Genomic DNA, 18,314 nt, shown 5'->3' with positions numbered 1-18,314 from the left:
TATCCTCTCCCCCTAACCCCAACCACTGTAGCCTAACCATAACCTCCAAAATCATACCTAACCCTCTGCCCTAAGTGCCAATCAATAGCCCCCCTTTTTAGTGCCTAGCCCTAACTTTCCCTAACCACAGCCTAATCCTCCCCCTAGCGTCCAAACCTAACCCTCCCCCTAGTGTCCAAGCCTAACCCTCCTCCTAGCGTCCAAGCCTAACCCTCCTCCTAGTGTCCAAGCCTAACCCTCTGCCCTAAGTTCAAATCCCTAACCCTTCCTGCTAAAGCCTAATCCACCCATAGGATCGCATATTGCAATGTGAACCTGGGTGTTAAGAACTCGTCCAGGTCACATAGTATATGCGATCCGTAGTAAATGGGCCCCCAAGCGTTAAAGCATCAGTCACCTCTGGGGCTCAGTGTAGCTCATACTTTCCTACCCACCCGGAATGGCCATGACGTCGCGTCCCCCAAGAAAGGTGGACAAGTCTCCTGCAATTCCACCAGTCTCCAACACCCCCCCCCCCCCTCCGTGGTGGGTCCATGGGGACTCAATGATGGAACCCCCCCATAGTACTGGCATTGCACGGCAGGGAGCATGGCCAAGAGATGATGTGTTTGCACTGGCCACGCCCCCAGTAAGGGACATTACCATAAGCCCCCCGTTTTCCGAAAAATTTATGTATGGTGTACTGTAGCTGCACAGATCCTTATAGCCCACCGTGCTGCACCGACCTACCATATACTTGTTATTATACATTACATGCCCACAGCTATTTAACCCTTTCAGTGTCAACATCTAACAGATGTGCAAAATATCAGCTAAAAATTCCAACATCGCTCACATTTTGTTCTATACATTTGTATAAATTTTTAGTAAAAAAGATGATATTTCCTATATAAGGTAACATTACCGGTCATCACGATGAATACAATTGTTTGCTTGACAATGTTGACACCTATTTTGACAAATTTACTTGGCTCTCACAGGGCCATATTCAATGCTCTTTAGTGAGCTGTGACAGAGAGCAGTGCTGATTGCTGTCCGTCACAGCTTGCGGATCAGTATTCAAACCCCCACCCCCACCCTGCACCCGCCGTTTCCATCTCACTGGGTTTTTACAGCACGGTGCAAACGGGTGTGTGCGGCCGCCAAAACAACGAGGCTCGTGGCTAAATGCAGCAGGCTACCTGCATTAGCCGCGAACCTCGCTGTTTGGGGGAACCCTCGCCGTTCTCTGAGCGCAAGGATTACCCCGGAATGTTGAATAGGGTGAGCAGCCGAAGCGGGGGTTAAACGGTAAGGGTGGTTTGTTTTTGGCAATCTTCGCTGTTTAAACCCCTCGCCGGTGGCATTGAATACCACCCAAAGGCTTAACACAAGAGCAGGGGTCAGACAAATATAGTAATACAATGGAAAATTTAAACATTAAAACAGACACTGATTGACTTGCCGGTCTTTTTTTTTATTGTTGAAACAGATCCATATATACATATGTATATTAATTTCTGTATGTGCATGTATATTTATTACACATATCAAATATCTCTATATAGAAAAGGCTGAATACGCCTCACCTCTAAGGTGAAGTACCACCTGTGACCACTAGAGACCACTCAATGGACCAAATTACTCCTTAGAAAGTAAAAGCAAAATCATGTGTTTCAGACTTGCTGGATATGGAGAGAGGGAGTTGTGAAGACAGAGATTGGGGGTAGGGGGATTACCTGTCAACGGGACAGGCATGGGTAGGGGGATGAGCCGTCAACGGGACAGGCTTAGGTAGGGGGATGAGCCGTCAACGGGACTGGCTTTAACATTAAAATAACAGTTGCACAAACTGTAATGATTAAGTTTGATGCAATTAACTGACACAAGTCAAATCAAGTTTAAATTTAAAAACATGTTCCCAGGTTATGGGATGAGAGATGTTATGGGCTCAGCGAGTCCGATGTCCACGTTAAATGTCGACTCTAGGCATTCCGTCCTCCTCCTCCTGCCACTCCTGCCATAGGAATCCAACATCTACACGTGTCTTGTAGATCATCCTATAAAAACAAACGTTGATCAGTGACTGTTATTATATAGACACAAACGTTTGCCATGTACAAGTCACCTCATTATTCCCTGGCCTGCTGCTACCTAGCACCTGCACCATGTTAGTGGCCCTTACTGACTACATTTATCCATGTGATTCCTCTTTGGACCAATAAGAGAGCTGATACTGTGGGTGTGACATGACAAGGACGGACCCATACAGGAAGCCCAGTGTACAGTGATGTGAGATCCCTCTAATGTGGCTACACACCCAGAGATTGTGACCTATTTTCTAAGTGTTCTAACTAGATTGCCTAGAAATGAAGCACACATTGCTGTGTGTGGGGCCCATGGCGATGCGTGGCCTCGTGTGTCGCTATCACCGGGAGATGCAGATACTACATGCAGTATATAAATCTGGTCATCATCTGTGTTCTCTCTATTGAGAATATGGGCTGTGTGCTGAGCGGTCTGTTGAGAGTGAGAGATCTGTGCTTAGCGATCAGTGCTGGGCGATCTAGCATCACTCAGATCACTGATAATATCGCTACGTTTGTGTAGGCCCCATATTTGACATGACATTTCTCCTGCTGTAGCATTTCTCTTCTTATAATGTTACACTCCTTAGTTGGTAGTGGATTTCAGGAAACGTCAGCATACCCCCCCAACTCCTGTGAGTATTCAGGGAATGGATATTGAGATCGTAAGAACTTACAAGTATCTGGGTTTTCATCTGAACAATAAATTGGACTGGACTGATAATTCTGCTGCTTTGTATAGGAAAGGGCAGAGTAGACTTTATCTGTTGAGGAGACTGAGGTCCTTTGGAGTGCAGGGAGCGCTCCTGAAGACCTTCTTTGACTGTGTAGTGGCATCAGCCATATTCTACGGAGTGGTCTGCTGGGGCAGCAGTGCTTCAACAGCCGACAATAAGAGACTTAACAGACTGGTAAGGAAGGCCAGTTCTGTCCTAGGAATGCCTTTGGATTCTGTAGAGATTGTGGGTGAGAGGAGAATGATCAGCAAGATAACATCATTATTGGATAATGCTTCACACCCTCTCAAAAATATTTTGACGGATCTGTGTAGCACTTTCAGTGATAGGTTGCTTCACCCTCGATGCTCAACGGAGAGGTACCGCAGGTCTTTTCTACCTGCTGCAATCAGAATGTACAACTGTCATGGTCTGTAGGGACCTACATGTTCTTAGATTCTAGATTTATATTGTTTGGACTTCTTATCTTATTTGCTATTTTCACCCTTATCTGTACTTGAACCTTGCTGTAACAATTGTAAATTTCTCCATTGTGAGACGAATAAAGGAATTCTATTCTATTCTATTCTATAATGCAGAGTTGCCTACCCTCCCGTAATGGCCAGAAAAACCCAGCAATCTGGTCCTCTGAAAGCGGGCAACCCCACTGGGGAGCCGTCTGACTCCCGCGACCCCCCCCCCCCACCTCGACGGAGAGCAGAGCCGGCCCCAGGCATACTAGGCAATTGCCTAGGGGGTTTGGCCTATGCCTAGGGCGGCACCCTCCTTTACCATTGGTGAACAGTGGGGCCGCGGCAGGCATTTGTCAGCAGCGCTGCAGTGCTGAGCTGAAATGAGAATTGCCCGTCTGGTGCCCGCCCGCCAGCAGTAACGCCAGAGCAGGTGATTGGTGCTGCGGCTGCCGAAGGGGATGCGGCACTGTATGTGAGAATTGACGGCGCTGGCTATTCACGGCGGGAGGGAGCGTCCAGCGCAGCTGCGGACTGTACACAGCAGGAAAACTCCACAGCAGGAACTCACTACTGGCGTCACCTGGAGGAGGCCGCCAACACTGGGGGAGACGGCAACACTGGGGTGAGACAAGATGCGCTGGTGAGGGCTTGGGGATGTGTGGTGATGCTACTGAGGTCTAGGGAGGAGGAAGGCTGCAGCTAAGTGCTGGGTAGGGTGCTGCTGCCGAGGGCTGGCAGCACCTCACCTCCTAGCTTGCCCCCACTAAAATCAAAGTTTACATCTGCACAGTGTGGGTGTAAACATGCATATTTCTTAAGTGTACACATTTTGGGCGGGATGTACTAAGGGAAAAATGCAGTAAAACCCCCGTTTTACCAAATTTTCCTATGTATGAAAATGCCACCGCCACGATACCGCATTGTAGGGTATCGCCACCTTTGGGTGGCGATACCCTATAGAAGCCTATGGGCTTCTTTTCGCCACCTCCGAAATCATTCTCTGCAAGTGACTGCATGCGGGGGGATGCGTTAGTGAAGAGAGGTGGTGCTAGGGGGCACCAGCCAAAATCTTGCCTAGGGCATCAAACTGGTTAGGGCCGGCTCTGACGGAGAGGGCAGCCAGCAAGTAGACAAGTATGGTATAATGATATATACATGTATGTCATATAAGCAGAATACCAGCCCATCAGCGCTGTGTGTGAGAACTTGTGTAGCGGCCCCGGCTGCAGGAGATATGGAGATTAAAAATACAGGGAGATTTTGACTAATGGACAATTTTGACTAAGCACTTTTGGGAGAGATTTTGGCTAGATGCACTGGGGATTTTAACTAAGCGATTTTGTCTAAGCAATGATAGTCTATGATCTAGTCAAAATTGTCTTGCCTGCACAGTCAGTCAATCTATGCTAAGCCATTTCTGCTAGACAATATTGACTAAGCAGGAGAAAAATAGGGAGATTTTGGCTAACCTTCTAGAAGATTTTGACTATCTAGTCAAAATCTCCTGTTAAAAGTTCTCCGTGTGTACACCCCTTAAGACAAGAGACCTGAAATCTACCCCAGGGACCAGAGCAGGGAGAACGCGCGGATTGTGCCAGCAACCTACCCGGGAGAGGAGTCTCTGCTGCTGACTTCTTCCATGCTCCCAGAAGAGGCAGTGCTGCTATCAGTGGGCATTTCCACCAGGTCTCCAAGCTCTGAACAGTAACTGCTGGTATCAGATAGGTCCTCAAGCTCATGACAGTCACTGCTGGCATCTGTGGTCTCAGTAGATGTATCATCTAAAAATGAGAGACAGAATCTGATTGATTGCTCTGGCAACATCACCTCTTTTCAGTGTAGTAAATGTACCCCGTACTGTCTATGGGCTCTATGTAATAGGGTGTGAGTTCTGTGCGGAGGCGCAATCTCCTGTGCACCCGAACAAAGCAACACTAGAATTAGAAATAGTGATCAGAAACAAGCAGCCCATACATAACACAAGGGGGAAACTTACCATCAATAGGGAAGAAGGATGCCACTACTTCATGAATGGCTGCTGCCACCGCTGTTGCCACATATGCCTCTCGTGCCAGCCTAGAGTCCAACTTAGCTGACAGTTCATCTGTCAGCTGACAGGGCACGGGGAGCTGCACGCTGGTGGAAAGCTGCACGCTGGTGGAAAGCTGCACGCTGGTGGGGAGTTGCACGCTGGTGGGGAGCTGCACGCTGGTGGAAAGCTGCACGCTGGTGGAAAGCTGCACGCTGGTGGGGAGTTGCACGCTGGTGGGGAGCTGCACGCTGGTGGAAGGCTGCACGCTGGTGGGGAGCTGCACGCTGGTGGGAGGCTGCACGCTGGTGGGGTGCTTGGCCGGTCCCTTCTTCAGACTCGCAGACTTGCCAGGCTGTAAGGAGCAGAGGAAGAGACAACATGTGCTGTGACTCTCTGCAGTGCAAGCACTTTCTACCATGGAAGCAATAGAACAGATCAGGGCAATGGAACCAGCTGTAACTTCACCATTGTGGCTTATCATTTATTGCAGGGCTGTCTTTTCATATGGGCTTAATGGGCACTTACCCAGGGGCCCCAGGTGTATAGCACCCAATGCTGAAAGCTGAGGATCCCCTTTTTCCAGGGGAACTGGAGATATTCAACTTCAAAGCAGCAGTACACATTTGACCTGTTAATTGCATTTCCCAGTCATATTTCTCATTTATATTCTAAAAGCTGGGACTCTCCCCTTGTCTCTATCATGCCCAGAACCAGAGATATCAGTCTTCCAGCAGCCGGTCCCTGCTCCAGCTCCAAAAGTCTGGTGTACAGTTTTATATTTTTGTCAATGGATTGATCTGGCTCCTGATCTCTGATCCCCAAGTTCCCAGCACCTCCTGAAAGTTAGGACTCTAGGTTTTTATACTATTGAAGGCTAAGAAATCTATTTCCAGATAATGGCGATATCTGCAGTCAAACAAGCTGCCCTTCCACTGGAAAATGACGAATCTTAAGCCCACTCCATTATCCAACCCTCCCCTGCGTATAAAACACCCCCTACCTCCCTGGAAGTCATTTAAAAGGGACCCTTCATACAGCTCAGTGCCCCCTTCCACACGTTAGTGTTCTCCCTCCCACCACCTGTGCAGTAAAGGAGTAATAGGCAGAAGTTACTGCTCCAGGTCCTACATGTTGAGTGGAAAATAGAGCAACCCCTGCCACCCATGGGACATCAAAGCTGCTGCTGATACCGGTAGCACCCCCCACCCCTAGGAGAGGAGAATGGGTAAGGGCCCCAGTGCATTGCTTTGCCCAGGGGCCCACACTGCTGTTAAGATGGCCCTGATTTATTGTTATAACTATTAGTACCGGCGTCAGCAGTTATAATAAGATTATAGCAATGTATAATGATGCAGGTAAGATCCGCTCAGCTTTGTTACCATATATTCATTAAATTTCATATATTGTCAGTAATATGTAACACCCCTAACCCCCCCCTTTCCCCCCCCCCCCCCCCGATTTTCTTTTAAACATGTGAGCTTTGGTAGGCAATCAAAGCTCCGCCCCTCACAACATAATTTCATGAGTAGCAGGTCTGTGGTGAGGGGAGGAGCTAATATGATGCAGTTCAAAAAATTCCATCATATTTGCTCCACCCCTTCAGACAGACCTGTTATTTGTGGCATTATGCCAAGAATGGGCGGAGCCTAATAATGCAGACTGTCCGGGCCTGACTTCATCTTTACCTGCGCTGCAGTAACAGTGACTGTATTGGTGATAAAAAATATATATATATATATCTCCCGTGATCCACTCCAGAATGCACAAAATGCTGTTATTCTAAATCGGCTATAAACCATCAATGTCTATGAATCATGGTGGTTGTCCATCCCTACTCTTATTTTAGGAATACTATCACCTTTCTTAACAAGTATCTAGTTCAACCCGGGTGACAGCAATCATAATATCAGAGGGAAGCCCAGGAACAGAGCATTGTGTCCCTCCTAGGTCATGTTGGGAGAAACCCCCCTCTCACATCCTGCGTTTTCCCTGGTATGAGGGTCCCCAGCAGGGGTGCCAGATCATCACTTTAATAAGCGCACATATGAATTACACAAGTCTCAGGGGTCAGAGTTCATACCAACTGTCATTACATCAAATCTGCAGTTAATATTTTTGTAACACAGGTTCTGGGGCTAAATGTGACTGCTCATCGGACATAATGACACCTGGGACCTGTGTAATTCATATGTGCGCTTATTACAGGGATGGTCTGACAACCCTGGTCACCATGGCGCATGGGCAGTTAGTGGCAGTTAGTCAGGCAGGAGGAGAACGGGCAGGAGGCAGCTACTGGCAGGAGAAGGAGCACACTGCACACAGCCAAAAATGTGAGAGGGTGTCTCCAGGGGGAACCTACAGAGGGGGTCTCCAGGGGGAAGTGCTTGCAGAACTACAAAGCCCAGCAAGGTGGGATGATGGATACTTCAGTGCTGATAATGTGAGAGCCTGTGAGGCTACCTCTAATACTACATACAGGGAGCGTCACCCATCCATGTATCCCTAATGCTACAGAATAATAGTGTGCCATCTAGTGGTCGCTGGTATGGAAAACCCTTGAATTCCCCCTTTAGAGGTGAAGAGCAGCTTAATCGTTTTTGTTACATGGATGTTCAATATGTGTAAAACAAAACCTTACATTAACGTGTGGAAATTTGTGCACATGAGAATAACAATACAATATACCTATCCCCCCATATTTAGGCTACAGAACTGGACAAATCACCCCCTAATCTGCCCAGAAATGCCCTATATCGAGTGAGCTCACCCCTATTGCGGCCTGTGATAACCCTCTGTATGTGCAATGTACAACCCCTAAATATAACAGCGCACTTACCTTCCTGCTGGGTGCAGGGATGCACATTTTGCTGCACAGACAGCCCATAATGTCGCCTGTGATACAGGTAACTGCTAAAATTCACAGTAATTTAGATATAGCAGATAAAGCAGGAGAGAAAATATCCGCTTCTTCTCCTGATGCTGCCAGAAAGTCCTCTGACACAGCCTTTGTGATGTCATAATGATGTCATGGGACAAGATGGCCGCCATTCAGCAAAAATTTAGTAAAAGTCTCCAAATTATGTTTAGGGATAAGGGGGGGGGGAGCGCACATCCCAACTGTCCTGATTCACAGGCCTCAAAGGGGAAGGGGGAAATTTACAAATAATCACCTTTGCCTGTGATTTTACCTCTAAACCTTTGGATTTACTATTCAGCGGTTTGGAAAGTAATTGGCGGGTGGATGAAGGTGATATTGAACAATTTTAATAAAAAATATTTTTTTTATAATGGAGGAAGGTTTTATGTCCTATTGACATATACAATGTTATTTTACATGTTGGTAATTTACTGATATATTTTGTGGATAAAAGGTCTTGTCCAATTCTTACTTCAGTGTTAGTGCGTATTACTGTATATATCTCAGTATCTTCTAACCATAACATAACACCGTCATACACTCAGTTTTACCATTGGCAAATGCAGCACAAAACTAGTAGGGATAATACAGTTACTATGAGGGTGATGGAGAAAGGGGGCATAGCGCAAGGCCTAGACCCCATGACTGCCTCAGTGAGCCATATGCCCCACCCACTTTTTTGTGTGTGCAAATATGCTGCTAAGCAGTGACGTGCGTTGAGGAGAGTGGTTAGTGAGGCACTGCCAGGGGAGTTGTGAGTCGGGGCTGTGGGGTCAGGGCGGCCTGCACCTAATTTGTGACAGCAGGGACATAGGGGGGACAGGAAGTGACAAAAGGGAGATTGGGAAAGGGAGTGACAATAGGGACAGAGAGAATGACAGTGGGGACACAGAGTAACAGCGGGGACATATGGACAGAGAGAGTGACAGAAGAGACAGGGAGTGTTAGCAGGGACATAGAGACTGTGGGGTAAATTTATTAAGCTTGGTGAAGTGATAAAATGTCTGGTTTTTATCACCGGCCAATCAGCTCCTACCTGTCATTTTTCAAACCAAGCCTGTAACCACACAGTTAGGAGCTGATTGGCCGCTGATAAAAAACAGACAGTTTATCACTAAACCAAGCTTAATAAATCTGCCCCTGACAGAGAGAGTGACAGCCCCCAAATGTGTTCACAAGCTGGTGTTTGCATACAAATGACCGGCAGTGGGGTTACCCTCACCCTGCCTCCATGGCCTAACTTTAAGTCCCACCCAGTGTCTAAACCTAACCCCATTATCCCCGGCCTATCTCTAACCCCATGTTCCCTAGATAACCCTAACAAACTCCGACATACTTAATGTTCAGCGTCCTAGCACTGGCCTCCTCTTTGATCCCAGGATTCCTCCTTTTAGTAGTTGGGATGCCAGGTCGGTATTGTGAACACTGGTATCACAAATGCATCCTGTGACCTGTCCATTGCTGCATTGATCCACCTGCCAGAGATCCCTTCTCACCTCTCTAGGCAGAGCCAACAGAAGAGATCTGTGGCTGCCATACAAAGGACAATGTCAGCCATGCAAACTCAGCATGGGGTCACTGATGCTGCAGATATCCCACCCTCGCAGTGATTTCTTCCCAGGCTGCGGAGCAGACCCAGCAGTGGAGATTAGCAGGTACTGTATATGACAGTGAGACCTCTAAACCTTCGGGGGTCCCAGCAGCATAGCGATCCTCCCTTTCATGGTGCTCATACATTGTACCCACCTTGAGGATGCCCCCTGCTCACCTGGACACTCGTTACAATGTGTGCACATTGGATCCGGGTAGGGTCCAGGCACACTGGGTAAAACACTGCAGTCCCGGGCCCACCGCTGTGTTTCTTCTGATCTGTGTCCCTCATTCAGCCGCCTCAGTGAGAGGATCTAACACCCAATCACATCTTCCCCAGTGACAGGGACCCTTTTTTATGGGCTTTTACAGCCTGCAGCTTTGCCGCGCCCACTACCCGTCCTCTGTTCCTGCTCCTTTTACATTGACAGTCGGAGGAACCGCTCTCGGTGCCTCCGAAACTAGTAATAAAAAATGATGGGGGTAAAAATGATTACAATAATATGAAGCATATACTTATGACACCTAATATGTGTCATAAGTATTTTCTTTGTATTATATTGTTAATAATTAATGACAGGGGAGGCACTGCCTCCCCTGCCTCCCCTGACTGCACGTGCCTGCTGCTAAGGAAACGACAAACATTATTAGTGGGCAGTGTCGGACTGGGGCATGAAGGGCCCACCAGGGAAATGCACTCACAGGGACCCACCAAGGAGCATGGTCTTTTTGAAGGGGTGTGGCCACCTGACCAGAGAGGAATGGCTATACACTATGCGATTTTGGGCCAATTTTATCAGATTTCGACACTTTGGACCAATAATCGGGCGAAATCGGCCCAAAATCGCAGGTGTGTGACATCTGATCCGTAAATCCCCCACCCTGATAATAATGCACATAGGTCCCACAGATAATAATACAGCAAATAGCCCCCCCATATAATACAGCACATGGGTCCTCCCCACACAGATAATAGTACAGCACATAGCCTCCCCCACATTTAATACAGCACTTGGGTCCTCCCCACACAGATAATAGTACAGCACATAGCCTCCCCCACATTTAATACAGCACATTGGTGCTCCCCACACAGATAATAGTACAGCACATAGGTCCCCCCACTCAGATAATAGTAAAGCACATGGGTGCTCCCCACACAGATAATAGTGCAGCACATAGGTCCCGCCACTCAGATAAGAGTACAGCACATGGATCCCCACACTCAGATAATAGTACAGCACATGGATCCTCCCCACACAGATAATAGTACAGCACATGGGTCCTCCCCACACAGATAATAGTAGAGCACATGGGTCCTCCCCACACAGATAATAGTAGAGCAAATAGACCCTCCCATATAATACAGCACATAGTAGGTCCCCCCACTCAGATAATAGTACAGCACATAGGTCCCCCCCATATAATACAGCACATAGGTCCTCCCCACCCAGATAATAGTACAGCACATAGCCCCCCCCATATAATACATTACATAGGTCCCCCCACTCAGATAATAGTACAGCACATAAACCCTCCCATATAATACAGCACATAGGCCCTTATTCTGGTTGGTGCGGTCAGAGCCGCACACGGGGCTCCGACCGCACAAACCAATCCCCGCCCACCCTACGGATCGCCACGGCCGTCCGTACACGGACGGCTGGCGATCCGCATCAAAATGGTGGAGGCTACGCCTCCACCATGGTGGGAGCTGCCCCCTGCATTCGATGGTCGTCGACCATCGAAGGCAGGTCCGCGCGCCGCGGCAGCTCCCGCAAGCTAAGACCACACGGACAATCGTCCGTGTGGTAGCTTGTATGGGGGCTGAAAGCTGACATCCGGCGACGTCAGCTTTCCGCCCCCATGAGTGGCGTCATGCCCTCATTTCCATGCATACGCCCCGCGTTTGCATGGGAACGCCCATGAAACGCGGGGCGTACACATAGGGAAATGAGGGCATGATGCCTCTCACGCCCCTATCCGCCCCCTTTGCGGCGGACGAAATCCGTCTGCGGCGAAGGGGGCTGCACATGCGCAGATTCACCTCTGCGCATGTGCAGTGTTAAAACATCGGCGGTACGGCCGCACGCGGGCCGTACCGTTCCGATTAGAATAAGGGCCAGAGTAGGCCCCCCCCCCCCCCCACTCAGATAATTGTACAGCACATGGGTCCTCCCCACACAGATAATAGTACAGCACATAAACCCTCCCATATAAAACAGCACATAGTAGGTCCCCCCACTCAGTATACACAGCACCCTCCACAACACCACTCGGTATACACAGAACCCTCCATAACACCACTCGGTATACACAGCACCCTCCATATCACCACTCGGTATGCACAGCACCCTCCATAACACCACTCGGTATACACAGAACCCTCCATAACACCACTCGGTATACACAGCACCCTCCATATCACCACTCGTATGCACAGCACCCTCCATAACACCACTCGGTATACATAGCACCCTCCATAGCACCACTCAGTATGCACAGAACCCTTCATACCACAATACCACACAGTATGCTCAACACCCTCCATAACACTAATTAGTAAGCACAGCACCTCCCATAATACCACGCAGTATACACAGTACTCTCCATAATAATCTGTAATTTTAATGGGTACCTGCAAATATTTAGTATACACCAGCTATGAAGGGATCTCCTTGACCTTCCAGGCAGGCAGTGTGGGCGGGAGCCTGATCACGTGCATCCAGGACCAGATTCCAGAGTGACTTGTCTCCACCAGAGCGCTGGAAGGGTGTAATGCAGCATCAAGTTCTTCTTCCTGGCCCCCAGACAGTAAAGCGTGGGCAGGTCCACGTCCACTGGAAGGATCACCTGACGGCTGACGTCATGACTGAGCCCACACTGTGCAGCCGCCTAGTGATGCCCAGCAGCAGCTGTCAATCAGACAGCCAGCAGCAGCGCCAGCCTCAGCTGATGCTTAATGCTGGCCCCACCGCCAGGGTCAGTCATCCGCGACCGCAACGGATGCCACTGACTGACTACCCGGCGGCGACTTCCCGGGCCAGCAGCATTGTCAGGCGGCAGCCACAGCAGGCCCCTCCCCCCTTTAAAAGTGGGAGGGGTTTAGACGGAACGGGGCCCACCGGGGAATCTCCCGGTCCCCCGCCAGGCCAGTCCGAGCCTGCTCCCAGGAAGCTGCAGGGTGGCTCACAGGGGAATTGGATGCAACTTCTCCGAGAGGATTATGATGTATAGGGGCCTTATTGTAGATTAACAGATATATGAATACAGATATACAGAACATCATTTGCAAATATAGAATACTGGGTAAATCATGTGATATCTCATGTATATCTACGGCCATCAATAAACAAATCTGTCAGGTAACTGTATCTGGAATAATGAAAGCGTTACTCAGGCTGTTATGATTGACTGGTGGCTGCATCTGTGCCAAGAAAGCTGAGCTCACCTGACAGTCTGCAGCCTGTTCTGTAGCTGGCAGCACCTGTTCCTCCATCTTGTCATAGACATTTTGGATAAATAACTTTGTGATTGTTGTGCGCGTGACCCTTTTATTCAGAATAAAGCTGTATGACAGCATAGACGGATCATCTATCATTCTGCTCCAACATTTTCCAATACTAAGGCACCCAGGTAAAAGCCTTGTTCTATCAGATGATGCCAAATAATACCTTGTATCTGCTATAATAGGTCTGTGATTTGGGTCCAGCCTATTTTATTGAAAAGCGTCTATTGTTTGAGCCCGGCAGTAGCGCACGCAGGGGGGGTTTCTGAGTACCCAGAAACCCCCCCAGGAGTATAAGGGCCCTATTCTGAAAGCTGAGGGTCCACTCTTTCCATGGGTACAAGAATTTTAAAAATCGGCCCTTGGGAACCAGAGATATCTGACTTCAAAGCAGTGGTCCCCATCCAAGCCTGTTAATTGCTCTTTCCAGTCAGATATTTCAGGTTTTGTCTGACTTAGAGTTTTTCTGAGGATATATTCCAAAAGTTGGGACTCTCCCCCTTTGAAGGACACTAGGAACTTGTCTCTACTTTTCCCAGAACCAGAGATATCAGCCTTCCAGCAGCTGGTTACTGATCCAGTTCCACACACCTGGTATTTAGTTTTATATACTCGTTGGCGGATTGCTCTGCCTCCTGAACTCTCATCCCCTAGTCCCCAATACCATTTGGTAGATGGGATTCTCTAGTTTTTATTTTCATTAAAATCTAAAAAATCTATTTTCGGAAACTGGAGATATCTGCCGTCAAGCAAGCTGTCCTCCCACCAAAAAATTATGAATAATAAGCCCACTCCACTATACACCCCTCCTCTGCATATTAAACATCCTCTACCACCCTGGAAGTTATGTATCAGGGCCCCTTCATTCAGCCCAATGCCCCCTTCTCCCACCCCATCTCCCACCATTTGTGCAGTAAAGGGGTAATTAGTGGAAATTACTAATCCAGGTTCTACATGCTGAGCGGTTGATATAATAACCCCTACCACCTGTGGGACATCAAAGCTTTCCCCACCCCTACCGCTGGAGGATCGGTAGTGGTCCCTATACATTGTTATGCCCAGGGGCCTACACTGCTGATGCCCCTGTATGTATATATACTGTATATGTGTATATATATATATATATATATATATATATATATATATATATATATATAATTTTTTTTTTTTTCATTATTATTATTTATTTATATACATTTGGTCTATATCTATAATACTTTAACTGACCCGGCATATACTGGGTCACCTAAGTGTCCATCTCCGTGCTTTCCCTCTGGAAACCCCCTTCTGAAAATCCTGCGTTTGCCACTGCCCGGTAAGCTTTGATCAGAGTGGAAAACAGATGGCTCTGCAGCTATTAACATATCTCTGTGGCAGCAGTGCCTGGAATAAAAATGCTCATGTGTGATCAAACTTTATAATGCAGAGGCAATGGGAATATCTGTCTCCAATGCTCCATCAGTCAAATGCTGTTCTTAACCATTTCCATGACGGGGCCCATTATAATATTACTGCAGAGTGCAGTGTTATTTGAAGCACACGGCTTCCTCACTGCTGGAGGAGTGTGATAAATGCAGAGGACTCTGCTGCTCCCAGAAAGTCATTTAATACAAATCTCAATAGAGTAATTTATAGCCCTTTTACACCCAAATCCAAGATCCGACCCGGCATTTGGAACAAGGATCCAAGCCAGGTCGGATTCGGGATTTGCACCGTTTACACTGCGGTTCCTACCCGCAATGTAAACGGGGGCGGCGCTTGGAGATGATGTCATCTCCAAGCGCCGGGACTTCCGATCGTCGCACTGAGGGCAATGCTCAGCACCAAGGTAAGCTGCTGGGCTGCTCTCAGCCCCCATGCACACAGGCATCCATTCACGTTCTCTCTGACTCCGCTGCTGTCTGCAGAGTACCCGTTTACACTGACCTCTACCCAAGTCATGCCCGTGTTCTACCCTGGTCAGGACCTGGGTAGAAGTCCCAACACAGGTTAACCCCTTTTACACTGCCGCTGACCTGGGTCCACGAAGGAAAAACCCGGGTTTTTGCGGCAGTGTGAAAGGGGTATTATTAACTGATAATAAATAGGGGGTGTCTGGCTATATGAGGCTTCTCTTTCCTTCCTTATGCGTCCCTTGGGTGCCATCATCTCTGCGTCGCTTACATTGGTTATATAAATTCAAATAAAAAAATGTGTGAAAAAAAGATTATGGCCCTTATTCTGATCGGTGCGGCCGGATCCGAATATGCGGCCAGGACCGTGCGTCCGAAACCCCGCCTTCCATACGGATCGCCAACTCCGTCCGTATGCGGTAAGAAGCTGTCCGAACGGACCGCACGTGTATTTCTCATGGAATACGCCTCCTCCAACTCAGGGAACCTCCCCCATCATTCGATGGTCGCAGACCATCGAATGCAGGACCGAGTGATCCGCCAGCTCCCGCAACCTCAGACCACACGGGCATTTGTCAGTGCAAAAGCAGGGATCTGGGCGGGCAGCTGTCATACGGCGATGTCATATGTCCGCCCCCTACACGTGCGTCACTGCCGCATTACCATACGTACGCCCAGCGTTTGCATGGGAACGCCCATGAAACGCGGGGCGTATGCATATGGTAATGAGCCCAAATAGCCCTTCACGCCCCTCTCCACCCCCTGTTCGGAGTGTTCACATTTCATGCGGAATTTGGCCGTACGCTCCGCTCGCACATGCGCAGAGACGCCTCTGCACATGCGCAGACACAAAACATCCGCGGCACGAACGCACGCGGATATTACCGCACCAACCAGAATAAGGGCCTATATTTCCTAAACCTTACCCGTGATTATGATGAATACAAATGTTTGCCAATTTTCACACATATTTTGACAAATTCACTTGGCACTTTAAAGGGTTAATAACTGTGTTGATTGAGATTCTGGAGAAATAAAATCGTACGGTCATAAACATTTTTGCATTTGAAAAATGAGCATTCTATGTAATTATAGTCAGTTAGCCAGTTGCCAGGATTGCTGATAGACTACTGGGCAGATGGATGTAAGCACATCACACTCAGTTCATTCTCAGCAATTTGAGTTCTGTCACAATTACAGTATATTTGGTTTAGTTTTGGGTGTTTTTTTTTTTTTTTTGTATCGTATTAATTATTTATTTAGCATGCGAAAAAAATCATAGAAACATATAATTTGACGGCAGATAAGAACCATTTGGCCCATCAAGTCTGCCCCTTTTTTATCCTTCAGGTAATCTCAACCCTTTTTGATCCTTATTTCTTTGTAAGAATATTCATATGCCTATCCCAAGCATGTTTAAATTGTTCTACTGTCTTAGCCTCTACCCAGTGGGGTAACTATAGCTCCGCAGCCCCCGCGGTGGCGGGGAGGCGCAGAGAAAGTTTGGGCGCCGGGGGTCTGCGGGGCTATAGCTACCCGCTGCTGTCTGCGGTACCTGCCTGCCGTGCCGTTACTGCCATCACAGTCCCGTTTCTGTTTAGCGCTGGCTCCTGCTTCTATAATGGAAACGGACACATAGAAAATGGCTGCCCCCATACTGCAGACCATTTTCTGTCTGCAGTATGGGGGCAGCCATTTTCTAAGAGTCACTTATTACGTCTTTTTTTCTGCTACTGATTCCTCTCCCTATGCAACCAAGCATCTGACTAGCCTTCCTCATTGCTTTGTTACATTGCTTTCCTGCCTTTAAGTCACTTGAAATAGTGACTCCTAGATCCCTTTCCTCCTCAGCAGTTTCCATTATAGAACCCTTGATACTATATTAAGCTTTTGGGTTTTTGAGTCCCAAGTGCATAATTTTGCATTTTTTAGCATTAAACTGTAGTTGCCATGCTCTTGACCAATTTTAAAGTTTACCTAGATCATCAGTCATTTGATTTACCCCTCCTGGTGTGTCTACTCTGTTGCATATCTTTGTGTCATCTGCAAAAAGGGATCTTTGTAATGTCACTAACAAAGATATTAAAGAGCACTGGTCCAAGAACAGATCCCTGGGGTACTCCACTGGTAACATGTCCCTCCATAGAATGCACTCCATTTACTACAACTGTCTGTTTCCTATCCTGCAACCAGGTGCTTATCCATTTAATTGTTTTATAATCGATTCCCACACTGTCAAGTTTATTTAGCAGCCTGCGATGTGGGACAGTGTCAAATGCCTTACTAAAGTCTAGATATGCCACAATTCATAGTTTACAAAAACGTTATGAAGACGTGGGAATAAGACTGGGGGGAGGGGCAGTGTCAGGAGCTAGGGCTGGCTACATCTGTCAATCTCAACACAATGACAGACCCATCTTAACAGCATTATGGGCCCCCGGGCAAAAGCAGGTTGGTGGGGCCCCTAACTACAGGACTCACAGGAATAAAAATGATCAAAACAATTAAGCTTTTATTTATAGGTAACTGCAACAAAATCCATGTTTAAACATAAAAAAAAACATGCTGTACAGCAGAGATTAATTCACATAATCTTTTGGACAATACGTCAAGCTGGGTCACATCCGGGATTTTGACCTCTTTTATACTCACCTACCGATCCGGCATAATGCCGGGGGGTGAAGTCAACGTAGGTGGGTCCTGGTGCCGGCGCTGGGAGCCTCCCAGCACTGCCTTTTCCATTGCAGTGAACGGGTCCCAGGTGCTCTGACCCAGGTTACCCGTTTACACTGCACAGCAAGCCGGGCTGAACACATGTTCAACCCTGCTCTGTACCTGGGTAAAAATGCCGGGTCTCAGGACCTGGGACATTTTAAATGGGTGCATTTACACTGCCTGCAAACCCAGGTTATTGCACGCTCCAAGGGTTTTAGGCTGGGGTAAAGGGGAATAACAAGACTTGAAGTTGGAACACAAGAAATTGAACATGAAAGTGGTACTCCATTGATAAATCATACAGACAGAAATGGCAAAGTATGAAATTACTATGAATTATTTAATATTAATCTATTAATATGAATTGTGTTCCACACAAACATACAACACTGTGGCCTCCATCATACA

At 47.7% G+C, this 18,314-nt stretch overlaps 1 protein-coding gene across 1 annotated transcript; it reads right to left on the bottom strand.

Moving 5' to 3' along the window:
• Window positions 1-1,520: 1,520 nt before the first annotated feature.
• LOC146058534 (uncharacterized) lies at window positions 1,521-13,392 on the bottom strand. Its single transcript, XM_083170821.1, has 4 exons — window positions 13,243-13,392; window positions 5,252-5,639; window positions 4,862-5,036; window positions 1,521-2,039 (listed from the first exon to the last, which is right to left on the bottom strand). The coding sequence occupies exons 1-4, from the start codon at window positions 13,390-13,392 to the stop codon at window positions 1,952-1,954; spliced, it is 801 nt and encodes a 266-aa protein (XP_083026947.1). The 3' UTR covers window positions 1,521-1,951.
• Between the last annotated feature and the right edge of the window lie 4,922 nt (window positions 13,393-18,314).

This window comes from Crinia signifera, chromosome 2 (assembly GCF_055691185.1).
Source record: "Crinia signifera chromosome 2, ASM5569118v1, whole genome shotgun sequence".
In the NCBI taxonomy this organism is placed as follows: Eukaryota; Metazoa; Chordata; class Amphibia; order Anura; family Myobatrachidae; genus Crinia; species Crinia signifera.
This window is presented reverse-complemented; position numbering and strand designations above follow the sequence as displayed.

What these genes read in the sequence shown, in the direction of transcription:
- LOC146058534 (XM_083170821.1), bottom strand. Translation starts at nt 13,392, where the DNA reads ATGATAGATGATCCGTCTATGCTGTCATACAGCTTTATTCTGAATAAA. An exon ending in ATCCTTCTTCCCTATTGATG is followed by an intron (nt 5,037 to 5,251) that starts GTAAGTTTCCCC and finishes TCTCATTTTTAG; the next exon opens with ATGATACATCTACTGAGACC. An exon ending in AGCAGAGACTCCTCTCCCGG is followed by an intron (nt 2,040 to 4,861) that starts GTAGGTTGCTGG and finishes TTGTTTTTATAG; the next exon opens with GATGATCTACAAGACACGTG.